Below are 14,719 nucleotides of genomic sequence, written 5' to 3'. Positions count from 1 at the left end.
CTCCAAGACCTGGGAGTTCAAGAGCCACAACGTGGCTGTCTACTCCATCCAAGGCCGGAGGGATCACATGGAGGACAGGTTCGAAGTAATCACTGACCTGGTGAACAAGACTCACCCCTCCATCTTCGGGATATTTGATGGGCACGGAGGAGAGGCAAGTGCTTAGCTGGAAAACAAAACAAAAGGGCTGGGGTGGGGGGAGAATGGTTACACGGCAGTGAATGGAAGTGTTCTTATGGAAGTGTTCTTGCCCCCCAGGTTTGTGCGGTTTTCTCGAGGCTTTTTTTTGGGCAGGGGGTGGAGGGTATGTTCCTTGTTCTTGGAGGGGGCAGAGGGATTCTCTAAATAGGGTTTGAGAGATACTCTATTCCCTTTATCTCTCAGAACCCCCTTCTACGGTTGGTGTGGTATAAATGTGTTTATACCCTCTGCCCTTTACACCAGTAAAGGTTTAATTGAAGTAAAAGCCGTTGGAAGTGGCTCTTACGTGTGTGGAATAACGATGATGAGCACAAACTCCCTGGAGTCATCTTTTGTTGCGGCGAAGTGTGGTGTGATCGCATTTTGGCACGGGGCTGCTCTCCCCCTCCTGTCAGGAGCCTGGCTTGTAGTTTTGAAGTCGTTCGGACTGTGCTGTCATACTTGTCCCTCCCTAGTGGAAAGCCAGGAAAACTGGCTTCATTTTGAAACTTTCTGGTGTTTAACCTCTTCACTTTCTTAGGCAGGGTGGTTTCCTTGTGTGCTGAGTAATGAGTATTACAGCTTGATGGAATACATGATTTATTTCAGATGACAGATGCTGAAACTATAGCTTCCTCTTCACTGAGGAGTGTGGTGCTGCCACATATAGCACAAAGCACACGTTTCATAATGTGGAAAAGGACAAAGAATTTGTCCTTGTGTGACAGATGAGCTCTAGCAACCACTACGCTGGGTACAAGGTAACCTGAGGGCTTTGGCTGAGGTGGTGGAAGCTGGAGAGAAATGTGGAAGTGTTCCATGTAAGGGCTCCTGCCGAGGAGGGGTATGGCATCAGGAGAGCTGGGTGTTCCTCCAGCTGCTTTCATGGATCAAGGAGCCGGAGTCCTTCCTGGAAAAGCATTGGCACTAATGGAGCACAGGGACGGCAGCTGCTGCCCCTCTAAACCTGTCAGCGCTGCCTGAAAAATCCAGGCCTTAGGCACAGAACCAGAAAGCTGCTCTTCTGCTGCCTGCACGCTTGGGAGGGCGGCCAGGGGTCTGTCCTGCTGCAGTCTCAGTGTCTCGCATTTTGCCCCTTTTAAAATAAAGCAGACACTTTGGGTCTCAAATATTGTTGGCTTCCTAAAAAATTCTGGTCATGATTGAACCATGTTTTTCACCTGGGGCATAGCTGTGCCAGCTCTTACTGGTGTCCCGGTGCCTGTTCGCTGTCCCTTGGCCTTTGAGGAGCACAGGTAGCAATGCATGTGTGTCACAGACAGGTGTTCATCTGCTCCTGGAGGAACATCAGCTCCCAGCAGAGTGTTTGGTACACGTCGCTCTTTTGTTTCCCGAGGCTTTGGACAGCAGGTACATGTGCTCTGCCTCCTTCCCCTTTGTTTAACCTGACAGTTTTCCTTGTCTGAACTCTCCAGCCGAAGCAAGTTTGCAGGAATATCCGTGGCCTGTTTTCCAACAGCAGTCTGAGGTTGTTCCAGGGAGAAGTTTGATCCTCACGCTTAGACTCTGGCATTGCGAAAGGGGGATCTTACGTCTGTCTTGAGTTCTGCGTCGTACATGGATCCTGCGTACGCTTGGTTGCAAACTCAGTGGGTTAAATAATCCAAAGCTAACATGGAGAACAGCCGAAGGACGAGGATATGCCTGTATATATTTCCTGGTTGGTTGGTTTGTTGTGGATCTTGGAATTCCACCCATCAGATACATTAATGATAATATGGGGGCTGTGGAAAGCTCACATCTTCTGTGTTCTGGTTCCTCAGAGAACTTCATTCAGTGGCCAAGTATGAGACCTGTCAGTTTGAAAGGTTTAGCAGATCTCTCTCCAAACCTCGCTAAAGTTAATGGTATAAAAATGTAGGTATTTGTCTTTGTAATGACATCCCCAGATGTTCTTCGTGGCTCTGACAAAGATAGGTGCCTAATCATTGGGGACGTAACTAGTTTATCTTTTCAGATTTTATTTAAAACTGATCAGAAGAGCATGAGCTTTATGCTGTGCATCCAGCAAAAAAATAAATCATGAAAAAGAGGTTTTTGTCTAAGAAGGTTTTGTAGTATGAGTAGAGAAGAGGGGAGGGAAAAGAAATAGCAAAACTTAATGCTCTTATTTAATCTGTAGAGCATAATTTGCATTTCTGGTCTCTGTTTGAATTAGTTTTCTGGATGTCTCATTTTTATTTTTTAATTTTTAAAATTGTTTTAGAAAGAGAAGTGACTCTGTGAACGCTTTACCTACACATGTGGCAGAGCCTTTGTAAAGATTAAATTGTGTGTATGGGCTCCCATTAAATTTCTGTATGTGTATTTGAAGAACAAAGAACTGCTGTTCTCTGGAGTTCCATGTGAAACAAACTGTTCTATAGGGGGGGGAAATTGTTTTTCCAAGCAGACAACACCACAAATGAGATGCTGGATTAATTCTTCCCAGTGATAAACAAGGGAATGCATCTCCGTTAATTACATCCTGCCATCATGTCGAGGTGGAAGGGCAAAGAAGCATGATTCGAGTGGTATGAATTACTGTCTAGTGCTAATTAACAAAACTTTCTGAGTTTCACTTAAATATTGCCAACATTTTGCATAAATTCAACTTTTTCATTATGACATTTTCTCTTCCATCTTGGAATTTTAGCTTGATTAGGTTGGCAGCCATTTATTTAAATGTTGAGGCTGGCTTGATGAGAAAGCAATAAGCAAAAGGAATTATTAATGCTCTGCATACAGCTCAGAATCTGGCGTGCCGCTGCGATTCCTTGTTAAAGGCGATAGTATTCCAGAGATAAAACTCGATACAAGGTGTGGAGTGCAGTCTTCCTCCTCTAAAAAGTTGGTTTGTCTCTTGAAGATTTAGTAATGATAATAATAATGCAGAATGGGTGGAGGGCAGAGGAGCAGACTTAGGAAACTTGAAGAAAAGTGTCTGCCTGTTGTCTCACTGAATGGCTTTGGCCAAAGGACTCTTCAAGGTGATCTGACTTAAAATCAAAAAAGAAGAGAAGGTGGTATTTGTCTGCTCTCTCCTCAGCTTCTTTATAAGGCTTAATGAGGCTTGGGTGCTTTTTTTTTCTGTTTCTTTCCCTTATTTAGAAGTTTTGGGGCTGTCTAGACTGCAAGATCGAGAAGTGGCAAACTACATAAATGATAAAAGAACAAACAATGAGCTTGAAAGCTGAGGAAAGGGGAGGATGGATGCTGGCTCAGAATTATTTACCTACCTTAACTAGCGTTTACTAAAGGGTTCTCTTCTCAAATATTTAAGGTTTAAGCACTCAGTTTAATGAGATCTCAGTGTTAGACAAGAACCAAGTAGCTCAGCTACCATCTGCAGCTTTATGGTTATGGCCGTGTTACATATCATTGTTTTTTCCTAGCCCTGTGAGGTGAAGGCATTAAAAATAATTATAGTAATGGATAGCGTCTTATATGGTGCCTGTGCTTGTTTGCAGTCGTAAACTGATGCGGGTAACGACGGCGGGAAACTAAAGCTCAGTAACTGTCTCATAAAAAATGCCTTGCTCTTCTAATTTCTCTTCACCTCCTCAGGAAGGACCATGGCAAGGCTGATCCCTCCTGGTCTCTGGGTGTGGATAACAGCATTTTGCATCCTGTAATTGGGTTTTAGAATTGCTGATATAGTGTTGCAGTATGTAAAATACACCTTTTTATTCTTATTCATGGTGCAGGGAAAGATTGCGGAGCTTAAATGTGAAAGGAGGGAATTTGCCATGTAAATGGCTAATGGTTGTAACCACACACAGAATTGTGCAGTGCTTTGTGTGCCGCGGGACCTTGAAATCGGTGGCAGGGACTGTTGGCAGAAGTCTCTGGTTACCGATTAACTTAGGGAGACAAAAAGACCCAGGGAAATGTCAGAAGATAACTGTGAGAGTCCTTACGAGCTTGTCTGGGACTATGGAAACATGTACGTCAAGCTAAGGCCGGGGTAAGGGGGCACCCTGCCAGCCCTGTTTGAATGAGCCCGCTGTGTTTTTTCACTCTACAAGGTACTTGAAAGCGTGATTAATTCTGCTGTGATTCACAGGGGTGAACTTGGTGTTGTCTTCATGCCTGCCGCCCCAAGCAAGTTGCTGCGAGGTTGGGTTGGGAAGGGAACTTCCGGAATGCTGCGTGCCGCAGCTCCTGTGCGTATCCTCCTCCTTCAGTGGCGACGAGAGGGCTTAGCCCTCGCTGAAGGCGAATGGGTAGACTACCATAAAAGTACCTGACGTGAGGATACCGGCAGGAGAAAGAGGAAGCTAACAATGGTGGGTTGTTTTTTGTACGTTTACCCAAATCTGGTGATTCTAATTCAAACCCTGTTCCTCTGATACTGAGCTACTTCAGCAAACTTGGCGATGAAAGTTTATGTCACATTTTTGAGTAAAGGCCATTAAGGATTAATGGCTTGAGCTTTTATAAAATATACAAACAAATCAAACAACAGCTTTGCGTTTTTATGGATGTTACAGCCTAGTTGTAAGGTGAAGTGTCTGAAGGAAACTGCTGGGATGGTTTTCCTTTTACAGTCATTTCCTTCAGTGGCCAATTTAGAATCCTCTGTGAAGTGCCTAAATGTTTGAATAAATGTTTACATAGGTGAGGTCATGCAAGTCTTAGATCTGCTTCTAAATTGCACACCAGTGGCCTAAAATATAAGCCAAAATGATAGATGGTATATTTCTGTCCCTTTGTTTGGTTTATCCAAGTTTTGATTCTTGGATCTCACATTACAGGGTGAGGATTTTCACCCTACAAAGGGTGGAAGGATGAAGGATGAAGGACAGAGGGTTGTGATCAGGGTGTGGAGTTTGGCTGGAGGCTTGTAGCTAGTGGTGTTCCAAAACCACGCTCATTGGATTTGTAGATCTACGCTATTCACTTGTATGCTGTACAAAACTGTGATTTAAACTGGATTAAAATGGTATAAAAGTCTGGAATTGGAAGTGGACACTCATTGCTGCCATTCACATCTGTATGATTGGGTGTAGAATCGAGTCAACTTCAATTTATCTAGAAACCAAAAAGTCAATTAATTTCAAGCGTAGTCTGCCAGCTTAGCTTGGCTCGCTGCTTCCACGCGTGGGCACACAGACAGCCACTGATTGCCACTGGTTTAATTAAATCAATTTTGATTCTTAGATGCTTTCGGATTATGGAAATTGTTTCAGTGTCTCTGTGAATGTGAGTAGCTCACACTGCCCCGTCGGAGGTGCCTGTGGTCGGTGCTCAGCAGCTCATCCCTGGCTGTCGACAGGGAGGATTTTCCATACTACCGGACAGGAATGATCAGACAGCTGCTCTTAGAGTGCCTGAAGATTTTGGACTTGATACCCCGTGGCAGCAACATCAGCAATCTCGAAAGATGGACCAAGGCTCAGAAATAAGTGACGTCTTAAATTGGTTTAAAGTGTGCTGGTTTGTGCGGCTGACCCTGCTTGCCACACAACGTGGGCAGCAGGGAAGACTTGTTAGCTAGTCCTGCCTGGGCAATAATAAATGTAAATAAAATGTTCAGGGGCAGTAGGATTTGATCAATTCCATTTTGCAGCTCAGGAACTTCGACAGTTTTGTGCTTACCAGTGTGAGAGAAAGAAAATGCAGATTATTCTGTGATGTGGGGTCAGCTAGAACCACCTGCACCAAAGCGAAACGTTGTGCAGTGCTGCACCTTTCCCCCACCACCAGGAGCCTTTGAACATGCTGATCTCTTCGGAAATGGTCATTCGTGAATTGTGACTCAGAAAGGTGATCCAAAGGTATCTGGCACTGATGATTCCTGGGTCTCGAGGTTCAGGGCTTGCTCTTCGCTTTAAGCACAGCATAGACACTGATAGATCTGGGAAAAGGAACAATACTGCTTCTGTCATGCCCTTTGGTTTGAGTCATGCCCTTGCGAGGAGAGTTCCCAAAACTAATTCAAGGGCAGCAGCTGCTATAATTACACACAGAAGGTCATAAGCCTCTTGCTCCACTTCTTCACCATACTGTTTGTTAAAACCATACAGTTTAAGTGAACTCACCCACGCACTGGACCCTGCTGCCATCCTCCCTACTCTGCGTCCCCACAAAGCCTCCTCACCCACACGCTCGTGTCCCCTGCTCTCCAGGCAATCTCGTGACCATGACTTGGGTACCTGAGCATGAACCTTAGACCTTCATCCATTCAGGGGACGTTCTGCCTCGCCTTCAGCAAGGCTTTGACCCTGTCTCTCAGAACAGCCTCATAGCTGAGCTTAGAAGTGTGGGTTGGGTGAGCGGACAGTGAGGTGGGTTGAGGGCTGAAGGACAGAGGGTTGTGATCAGTGGTGTGGAATTTAGTTGGAGGCTTGTAGCTAGCAATGTTCCAGCAGGATGCAATCCTGTGCAACCTGCTCTGGGTGACCCTGTTCTAGGACCGGATCATCTCCAGAGTCCTTCCAGCCCCCTCCAGTCTGGGAGTCTGTGACACCTCAACCAGCTGTGCTCTGTGTGCCCGTGCCAGTCTTCGCACCGGGGAGGTCCTTGCGTGTGCTGCCTTTGTGCAGGAGGAGCTGTACAGCGGTGCTGGGGTGCTCAGCCTGTGTCTTGGGCAGGACACCAAAGACGTGCAGTAACAGGAGCTGCTGCTGCTCATACTGCATGGCACATCCGTGCTGATTAAAACAATCTGCGTGTTCCTAGTGGTGTGTGTTGAAAACCTCTGTAACAATTTCAGGAATATTTGCCCCGTGCCGCCGCCTTCCAAGTAGGTATGAAGGAGGCTCTTTTTTCTGTTAAACGGCTTTTGTAACTACAAGTTCCCTTCAGCTGCTGACTTCCTAGTCAGATTCCCTTTACCACCAACATTCAGACTATCATCAGCGTTCACCATCGGTGACTCTGTTACTAGATACCAGTCCAGCTGGACAGACCAGTTTCTCTGGCTAATGGCCAGCCTCAGAGATCTTCCATGTACTTGTAAAAGAAGGTTGTGAAGATTTAATGACCCTTTATTAGACCTGTAGAGTTTCAGTTCACCCTGAAGGTAGTAAAACAAGAAAGACGAAGTTTCCCTCCTGACAAAGATGTCCGTACAGACAGCAGGTGACGTCCAGGCTGTTGTCAGTTGTACACAGCATCAGTAGATGCAACACGTTGGAGAATCTGTCTCATTTGGGCTGTTGGTGTGCATTTACTCCCATGGTTTAGCTGGTGTTACACACTTCAGCTAGTGTTTTCATTAAAGCAGTTCAAAACTTCCTGCCAGATGTAGAGATTTCATCTGAAGGCAGCACAGCTTTAAAATCCTGTGAACTTCATTGCAGGTCACAAGAAAAAAGGTTTGCAGGTGCCAGGATACTGATACTCAGGTCAGGGTCCGTGGAGGAGACTGGTGAGGATGTGTGAGTTGTCGATAACTGCCCAGTTATGCCCCAGGCCTGATTTAGATGGCGAAGCTCTTCCTGATCTGCTATAAATGAACTATCTTGGTCACATTCAAGAAATATGAAGAACAGAAAGTACTTGTTAGGACCAGCCTTCCAGGTCTGCAGTAATTTGCAGACCATAAAATAATCAGAATGGCAAAATGTACCTTTCTTCCTATTCTTGCAGAAAAGTCCTTCGGGAAAAGTGGCTGTCAGGTGGTTACATACAGCACTGAGCTGGGACAGGGGCTTGTGCTCCAGGGAGAGCAATGTGCGTTAAGCACAGAGGAAAGGGGACAGGAAGGAGCCTCATGCTTTCGGTCGGGTGCTGTAAGGAACTCCCAAGAGCTGCGTGGCAGCACGGGGAACCGATCCGATCCTACTGCACCGATCCAAATGGATTGTGACACTGAAACCTTGGCAGCTCTCATCATCGCCGACCTTGTCTGCCTCACAGCAGTGGCAGCAGCTGACATCTCCAGCCAGACAATCAAAGGACGTGTTTGAACTGCTAAAGCACAATGCAATTAGCCATAGCGCGTCATGGCGGCGAACCTCAAAGCTCCCCTGGAGAAATGAACATGGATTTGCATTTACTTGCAGCGCTGAGATGTGAAAATGTTACCCCTTGCAAATTTTCTTGTTGTCGTAAGTGTTGAAAAGGCTTTTTTTTTTTTTTCTCTTCAAAATTCCCTTCAGGGGTAAACATTTGATTTTATTAAGTTCTGTTACAACAGCTGCAGCTGTCATACGGTCCTGCTTATAATCAATATGCTTTTTAATGAAATAAAGCTCTTTACTTTTTCATTCTCTACCAGATAGAAGACTGCTGGAGGGCACGAAGCATTTCTTCTAAGTGAAAGTGCGTGGCTCCTCATACAGCTCTCTGCTGTGCCACGGCTCACTTGCCCTTCTTCAAACTCGCATTTTAAACGGTTTCTTTGCAGGTAGTCTAGGCAGGGACGGCACCACAGAACTGCCCAAACTTCCCCTGAAATGTGTTTTTCTTCCACACACAGGCTGAAGCTGAGGTATTGAAGTATTTGATTGTGATCAGCATCCTGTGCACTTCAGGAATGAAACGTGGTGTGGGAGTAGGAGGAAGGGGAGGATGAACCACGCTTGTCTCCTTAGTTTGCTTAATGTTTATACCCCTGAGCTTTCATCTGCTTCCCTGTATTTGAGTGTGAATGGGGTTTTTTATTTTTCTAACCTTTTATTTATACTTAGGTCTTTTCCGAGATGTATAGTACACTATGTAGGGTGTAAAAGGTGCTTTTAACGTGGTATTTTTTAATCTGCCGTATATGTGATGTGGTTACCGTGGGTTTATTTCTGCTGAGATGCAGAGAAGTTGGGTAAGAGAGTGGATGATCTGCTGAACAAAACCATTCATTAGGTATTTGCTCCTGGTCATCCTAAGTTTGGCCCTTTACTGGTATAGAAGAAAAGGGGAATCACACAGGGAGAAGTAGGAAAATAACTGCAGAGCAGATAAAACCAGCCTCTATTTCACAAAGAGGAGAGAAGCAGCAGCACTGGGAAGGAGACAATCCCATGTCCCTGAAGTAGCGTTAACTGGGAGGTGCCAAACTGACCAAAGTCACACGTAGGATTTCGGTGTGTGGAGATGTTTCTGTGGAAACTCGTGTTTTCCTGTAAGTGAGATTTAATGGGATTTTTTGGCAAAAGGCTGGTGCTGCTGATGGCCTGACACCGGGACCCTGGTGCTCAGCACACCCGATCACAGCTACCAATGAGAGGACGGAGCCCTCAGGTCTGTGGGACCCTTGTTGGAGGGGGGTGACAGGAACAGCCTTGCACTACTTGCTGGGAGTCGCAGTTAACTCTGAACCAGGACAACGAAAGTGAATTTTTGCTAACTGCTTGGAAAAAAAAAAGCCCTGCAATTGAAAGCATCCAGTGTTCTTACTGGAATAACATGGCACGGGAGCTCCAGCGCCAGGAGGTGGAGAGGGAAGTGAGAAGTGGAGCTCGGGACTTGAAGACAAGATTGTGAGTAGAGGAGAAAGTGAAGACTAGTATGTGTTTTTTGAATCATAGCTTGCCTTACTGTTAGGTTGCTGTAAGCCTGGGCATATTCCATAACCACCTGTCCTGGGAAGATGAGCAGGCAGCCAGGGGAAAACTGCTCCGATTCCACGTGCCATCGTTTCGGTACTGCCAGAGAGCCGGACCCGAGAGCGGTGTGAGAGGGGGCTCTTTCTGAGGTTGAGGATGGGTGCTGCTTTAGCTGTGCACCTCTGAGAGGAACAGAGGGCACGGGTGTGCAGTTGGCAGCGGGGCCATACGGCTCTTGAAAGAACCCTGGCAGTTTGGTAACTCTGGCTGCTCTGGGAGCTAACCTTTGCCCTCGTTGTTTGTGCCAATGGTCACTGGTCTGCTGGCACGTATCGACTGTCCTTATTGCTCAGGACTCAGAGACCAGCTGCCTGTTTCACAGTGCCAGTTGGCATCGCTGTGTCAGAGAAGAGCTCCAAGCAGCCCCTCTTCTCGCTTGCGTTTCATGCCTATGGAGCAGCGTGAGACGCTGCCTTCGTTTACGGAGAGGAGCCTCGCAGGCAGCTCCGGCTCACCAAGCGCTGTACGCTTTCCTGTTGAACACAGCACCTCCAACTGACTGCTGGCTGAAGCCTTACGATGCTGTTACAGCAGTGGTTTTGGAAGGCAAGCGGGAATGATTGAATCCTCTGTGGGTGAACGTTGCATAAAAGATTTGTAATCTTCAGCAATTAGAAAATTGTTGCTGAGGTTAATGGTGGTATTATTTTTAACTTTGAGGGCAGGAGCAATCTCCTGCCTCCAGGATGGAATTATTTCAATCAGTGCTTTAAATAAGCTCTTTCTGTGATGATTTAAATTGACAAACATTTAAATCATCAACCCGAATTCTTTTTTTGCTTTAGTATTTATTTTAGCAGTCGCGTATCCTAATATACCGATCTGCTTTATTTTTATTTTGTGTTTTTTCTGAAAAGGAGGATGGCATTTACTACCAATTTTTTCTTTGGTGAGCTCTTTTTTTGCCCTGTTTCAGTGTGGATATTGTAACTAAATAAAAGCAGAACAGAAAACTAAATAAGAGGCCAAATAATGTATCTACATTTATTGGATGTCACTGCATGATTTGCATCTAGAATTAACTGTCCGCAACATTTTAAGCCCATGGAGAGTGAATTGAGCTCTAACGTGGGTTCTGTGATCAGTCCCTCTTCCGGAGACGTCGGCTGGGGTGGCCCATGATGAGGTCAGGTACCATCTCCTCAGACTCCAGTTATAACTTGAAACAGAGCAGGATAGGCAAGACCTGGGGGTAATTCTACCCGACCACACTAAGCAGCCAGCTCTTCAAAGAGAGTATCGGTGTCCTCACCTAGACCTGCTCAAAGGCTCTGTCCCCGTGAGGGACACGGTCAGGAGGTGGTACCTGCATGTTACCAGTTCAGTCCCTTGGTTTCTCTTCAACCTTCAGGAGTAAATATGTGCTGTTTCTACCTATTATTTTAATTAGATATCTTATTAAGGTGATAAATTATATTCTCAACTATTATATTATCTCAACTACATTATATAACTGTGAATAGTTTTGTTTTTAAATAATGTGGGGGTTTTTTTTAAAACCAACTTTTTTCTAAATCAACTTTTGCCTCACTTCTTTGCCCCCCTGTAAAGACCAGTCTTAGTCTGCCTGCTCGTGCCGGACAGCAGCTCGAGACGGCAGCTGCATCCTGGTTGGTGTTGCAGAGCTGTATGTGATGCCTTGGGTAACCTGGAGGCTCCCTTGGGATGTGCTGTGTCCTACACTCCCCACTTCTGAGCTTGTATAGTCACAAGTGTTCATCTGAGCAGTCAAGGCTGGCGGCTGAGATAGCTGCTGGAATGAACTATCCGCAGCATCGTGGTGCCATGGCAGAAGAGCCAAAAGAAAGCGTGTTCAGCTGCCTGCTGGAGTCCGTTGTTTCCAGTGGAGGCTTTAAAAGCTTTTTTGGCAAGCAGGTTGTGCAGCTCTTATTAAGGAAAAACCTGACTGTGAAGGGAGATGAAAATCACGTTGGTGCATAATATGAAAGGCCGTAACCTCAAACCCATTATAGCCAAGAGAGATATTTTTACTGGAATGTTGTTACTGAGTTTCCCAGCACTCCCAGTTGATAGGAGAGCGAAATACAAACACCGTTTAATTGAGATTTTTTTATATGCAAATTGAAAACTGAGCATTTAGTCTGTCACGGGGGCTTTGAGTCGACCTCAGTGGGCGTCTGGTGCACAGTATTTCAAAAGCGTGTCACGAGAACATGTTAAACCTCTGTGAGCAGGTGCGTTCCGATTGTTTGACAGGCTTAAATGTCTGTTTGTGGCCCTTGGTGGATCTGATGCAAGTAATGAACACAGAAGTTCAGAGTCTCCCTCTCCCAGGTGCGATGCTCCTTTTTTCTCTCCATCAGACACCGATGCTGTTAACCATGTGCCTTCCATTCCTTAATGTCACACCATCGCCTGCTGCTGGGTTTTACAGTCTTGGGTGGCTTTTCTTGGTGTGGTTATCGAGGAGGTCACAGCACCGAAGACCAGTGGCATTAATGCTTCTTTCACATCGGTTCTGCGGATCTCAGTGGTGTCACACCAAACTACTGTTGCTGACATGTCCCTGTCTATGTGAGGAACCCTGGTTTGAACATGGGGCAAGCGCTGCGCTGCTGTCAGTCGTAGTGTACATGAATTCTGCCAGCATTGTGTTGGGATACAGAATTTTTGGTTTAAAAGCTGATGTAAATAGCAAGGCGTAGGTGAGGAGATGGGCAGCTGACAGACAGAGCTGGTCGCTGACCAGCTCTGCTAGACATGCCAAGGGTGAGGAGCAGAGCTGGGTTCTTGGCAAGTCAAGTCCCCATCCCAGTGGCTAATTTGATAGCTGAAACTGGCTGCAAATGTCGTGAACTCATCATGTGAGTGAACCGTGGGTCTGCGCTTTCTCAGTCGTTTTTGGAGCTGGAGGGGCTCTGCCTGGCAGTTTGAGGAGACCCAAGCACATAACCCATGAACTGCATTAACCCCCAGAGCCTGCAGGCCTTCTCTGTGGCACCATGCAGGGGGAGAGGCTGCACACAGCCTCTGTGCTCACCTGCTTCTCTGGCAGGGGGACTTGGTGTTCCCTTCCTTTGCCAACAAGAGTCTTTCTGTGCAGGGACCTAATGGCAGGACTCGGAAACTTGGCATAATTTGCCCTCTCTTGAGCAACATAAAGGAGAGTCAGCGCCAGCACTCTACCGCTTGCGATTGAACTGCTGCAGGTGTTGCAGCCTGGGTTCCTGGGGCAGTGTTCTTTCTTCTGTCTAATTTTCTGGTGTTGAGAGTTAAATAAATGCCCTTGAAGACTAAAATCTTCTGGAAGCTTTTGATTCAGGAGACCAACTCCTAAGAGGCTGGGGATGCGAACACAGCAGCAGTGCGGAGGCTGGAAGTGAGTATGGGTGGTGGCTTCTGATTTCAAGAAGGAAAGAAAAGTTAAAATAGGGAACATAGAGGATTTTATTCTTTTCTTGAAAATGCCCCAGAAGATCTAGTTACGTGGTTTTGGTTTTGACTTTCAAAGTTACGTTAATAAAATATTTAAGACTGCCTGATCTTTCTGGAATTGAAGTGCTGTACCGCAAGAAAATTGCCCTTAGCAGTGAGGGGCGTTTCAAGGTGAAGAGGGATGAGTTGGGAACGATAAAGGGAAATGAAATGAATTAAAATGGGAAATCCAATGAACCAAGTGGAGAAGTGCGTGTATACCCCAGCTGAACAGGGATCTCACTATTGCCTAAAGCTTATAGCTTGAACAACTCCACAGCCCTGGAAAGAACCTGCAGGTGTTACTTTTGTGCAGCAAGAATTACTGAGATACTAATAAAAAAAAAAAAGAGAGAGAGAGAGTTGATGAGTGCTCAGAAGGAGCAAATACGTAAGGATTTTGTAGGGAGAGGTAACTAGTGGTAGGAATGAGCTAATGGCCAGGCCCTGAGCTGGCAGAGAGTCGAGATTCCCCACTAAACAGTTTCAAAATGCATCGCCCGTGCCTTCTCTACTTCAGTCATTAAACTGTAATAGCCAAGACCTTATTCAAATGTCAGAGTTCAAGAGCCTGTCATGAAACTGGGTTTATAGGAAGGAAACGAGTCAAACCACTCCAGTGTTTTTCCAGAGTAGCTCTGCAGCTGCCTGTGCCCTGGGGAGCACGGTTCCCATCGGTGGACTTCAGGAGTGGGATCCTAAATTCTCAATAATTTTCAATATTTGAGACCAGTTGAGCCACTTCGAATTAGAAACATGTTAATGATCTCATATTTGCATGAAAAGAGCAGAGCTATTTAAATTACAGCTGAATTCCCAAGGGACTGAAGTAAGTATGGGCTCAGCCTCCTGTGCCTACCCAGCAGGTACCTGGGGATCAGGGGGCGTCTACTTGAACGGGGAGGTGTAAGCACAGGCTTTCCTACCCCTGTCTTCCTCTTTCCCCAGCAGGATCTATAGCGTTGTGGGACACTAGTCACAGCATAAAAAGAGCTTGACTTCCTTGTTCATCACAGAATAGAAACTGGAGATCTCATCAGGCCAAAGTGAGATTTGAGGGAAAGTTTAAAAAATAAAAGTGAAACAAGTCAAGTCTTTTCCCTTCTTTTATGTACAAACCCAAACCCGATTCATTTGTTTATTGAGCCATTACAGTAAAGATCAGAGTTTCTGTTTCAGGCTGAAAATGAAGGTTGAAACAAGGATTAAGTAGGACCCATATACTGGACTGACTTGTGGAGGTTGGCTTTGTTGTGCACATGGAATGATCATGGACACCACTGCGGCCCACCTGGATAGCTCTTTCTTCAGGACCGTCTCCTGAAAGCCACCACCAGCCCAGGCAGAAGCAGAGACAACACAAAAACATCTGATCTGTGCGTGGGGACAGCTGTGAAGAGAAGTTTCTGAGTTTTCTTAGGTATTCTTCATCCTCTTTTGTTTCCAGTCGCGTTGTCTCCAAAGCTCATGATAGAAAAGCTGTTGTCTGGGACAAAAGTGAGCAAGAGGAGTCTCTCTCTGAGACCAAACAAAGGTGTGTAAAGTCATGCCAT

General features: G+C 45.9%; 1 protein-coding gene across 1 annotated transcript in view; it reads left to right on the top strand.

Annotated features, from left to right (window-relative positions):
- The window catches only part of PPM1L (protein phosphatase, Mg2+/Mn2+ dependent, 1L), a 79,975-nt gene that overhangs the window by 415 nt on the left and 64,841 nt on the right, over positions 1-14,719 (top strand). Inside the window, exon 2 of the mRNA XM_010138460.1 lies at positions 1-154. This exon is cut by the window's left edge and continues 8 nt beyond it. Within this exon, the coding sequence (XP_010136762.1) occupies positions 1-154 (154 nt within the window). The remainder of the gene's footprint in view (positions 155-14,719) is intronic.

This window comes from Buceros rhinoceros, unplaced genomic scaffold, assembly GCF_000710305.1.
Source record: "Buceros rhinoceros silvestris isolate BGI_N320 unplaced genomic scaffold, ASM71030v1 scaffold17450, whole genome shotgun sequence".
Taxonomy (NCBI): Eukaryota; Metazoa; Chordata; class Aves; order Bucerotiformes; family Bucerotidae; genus Buceros; species Buceros rhinoceros.
This window is presented reverse-complemented; position numbering and strand designations above follow the sequence as displayed.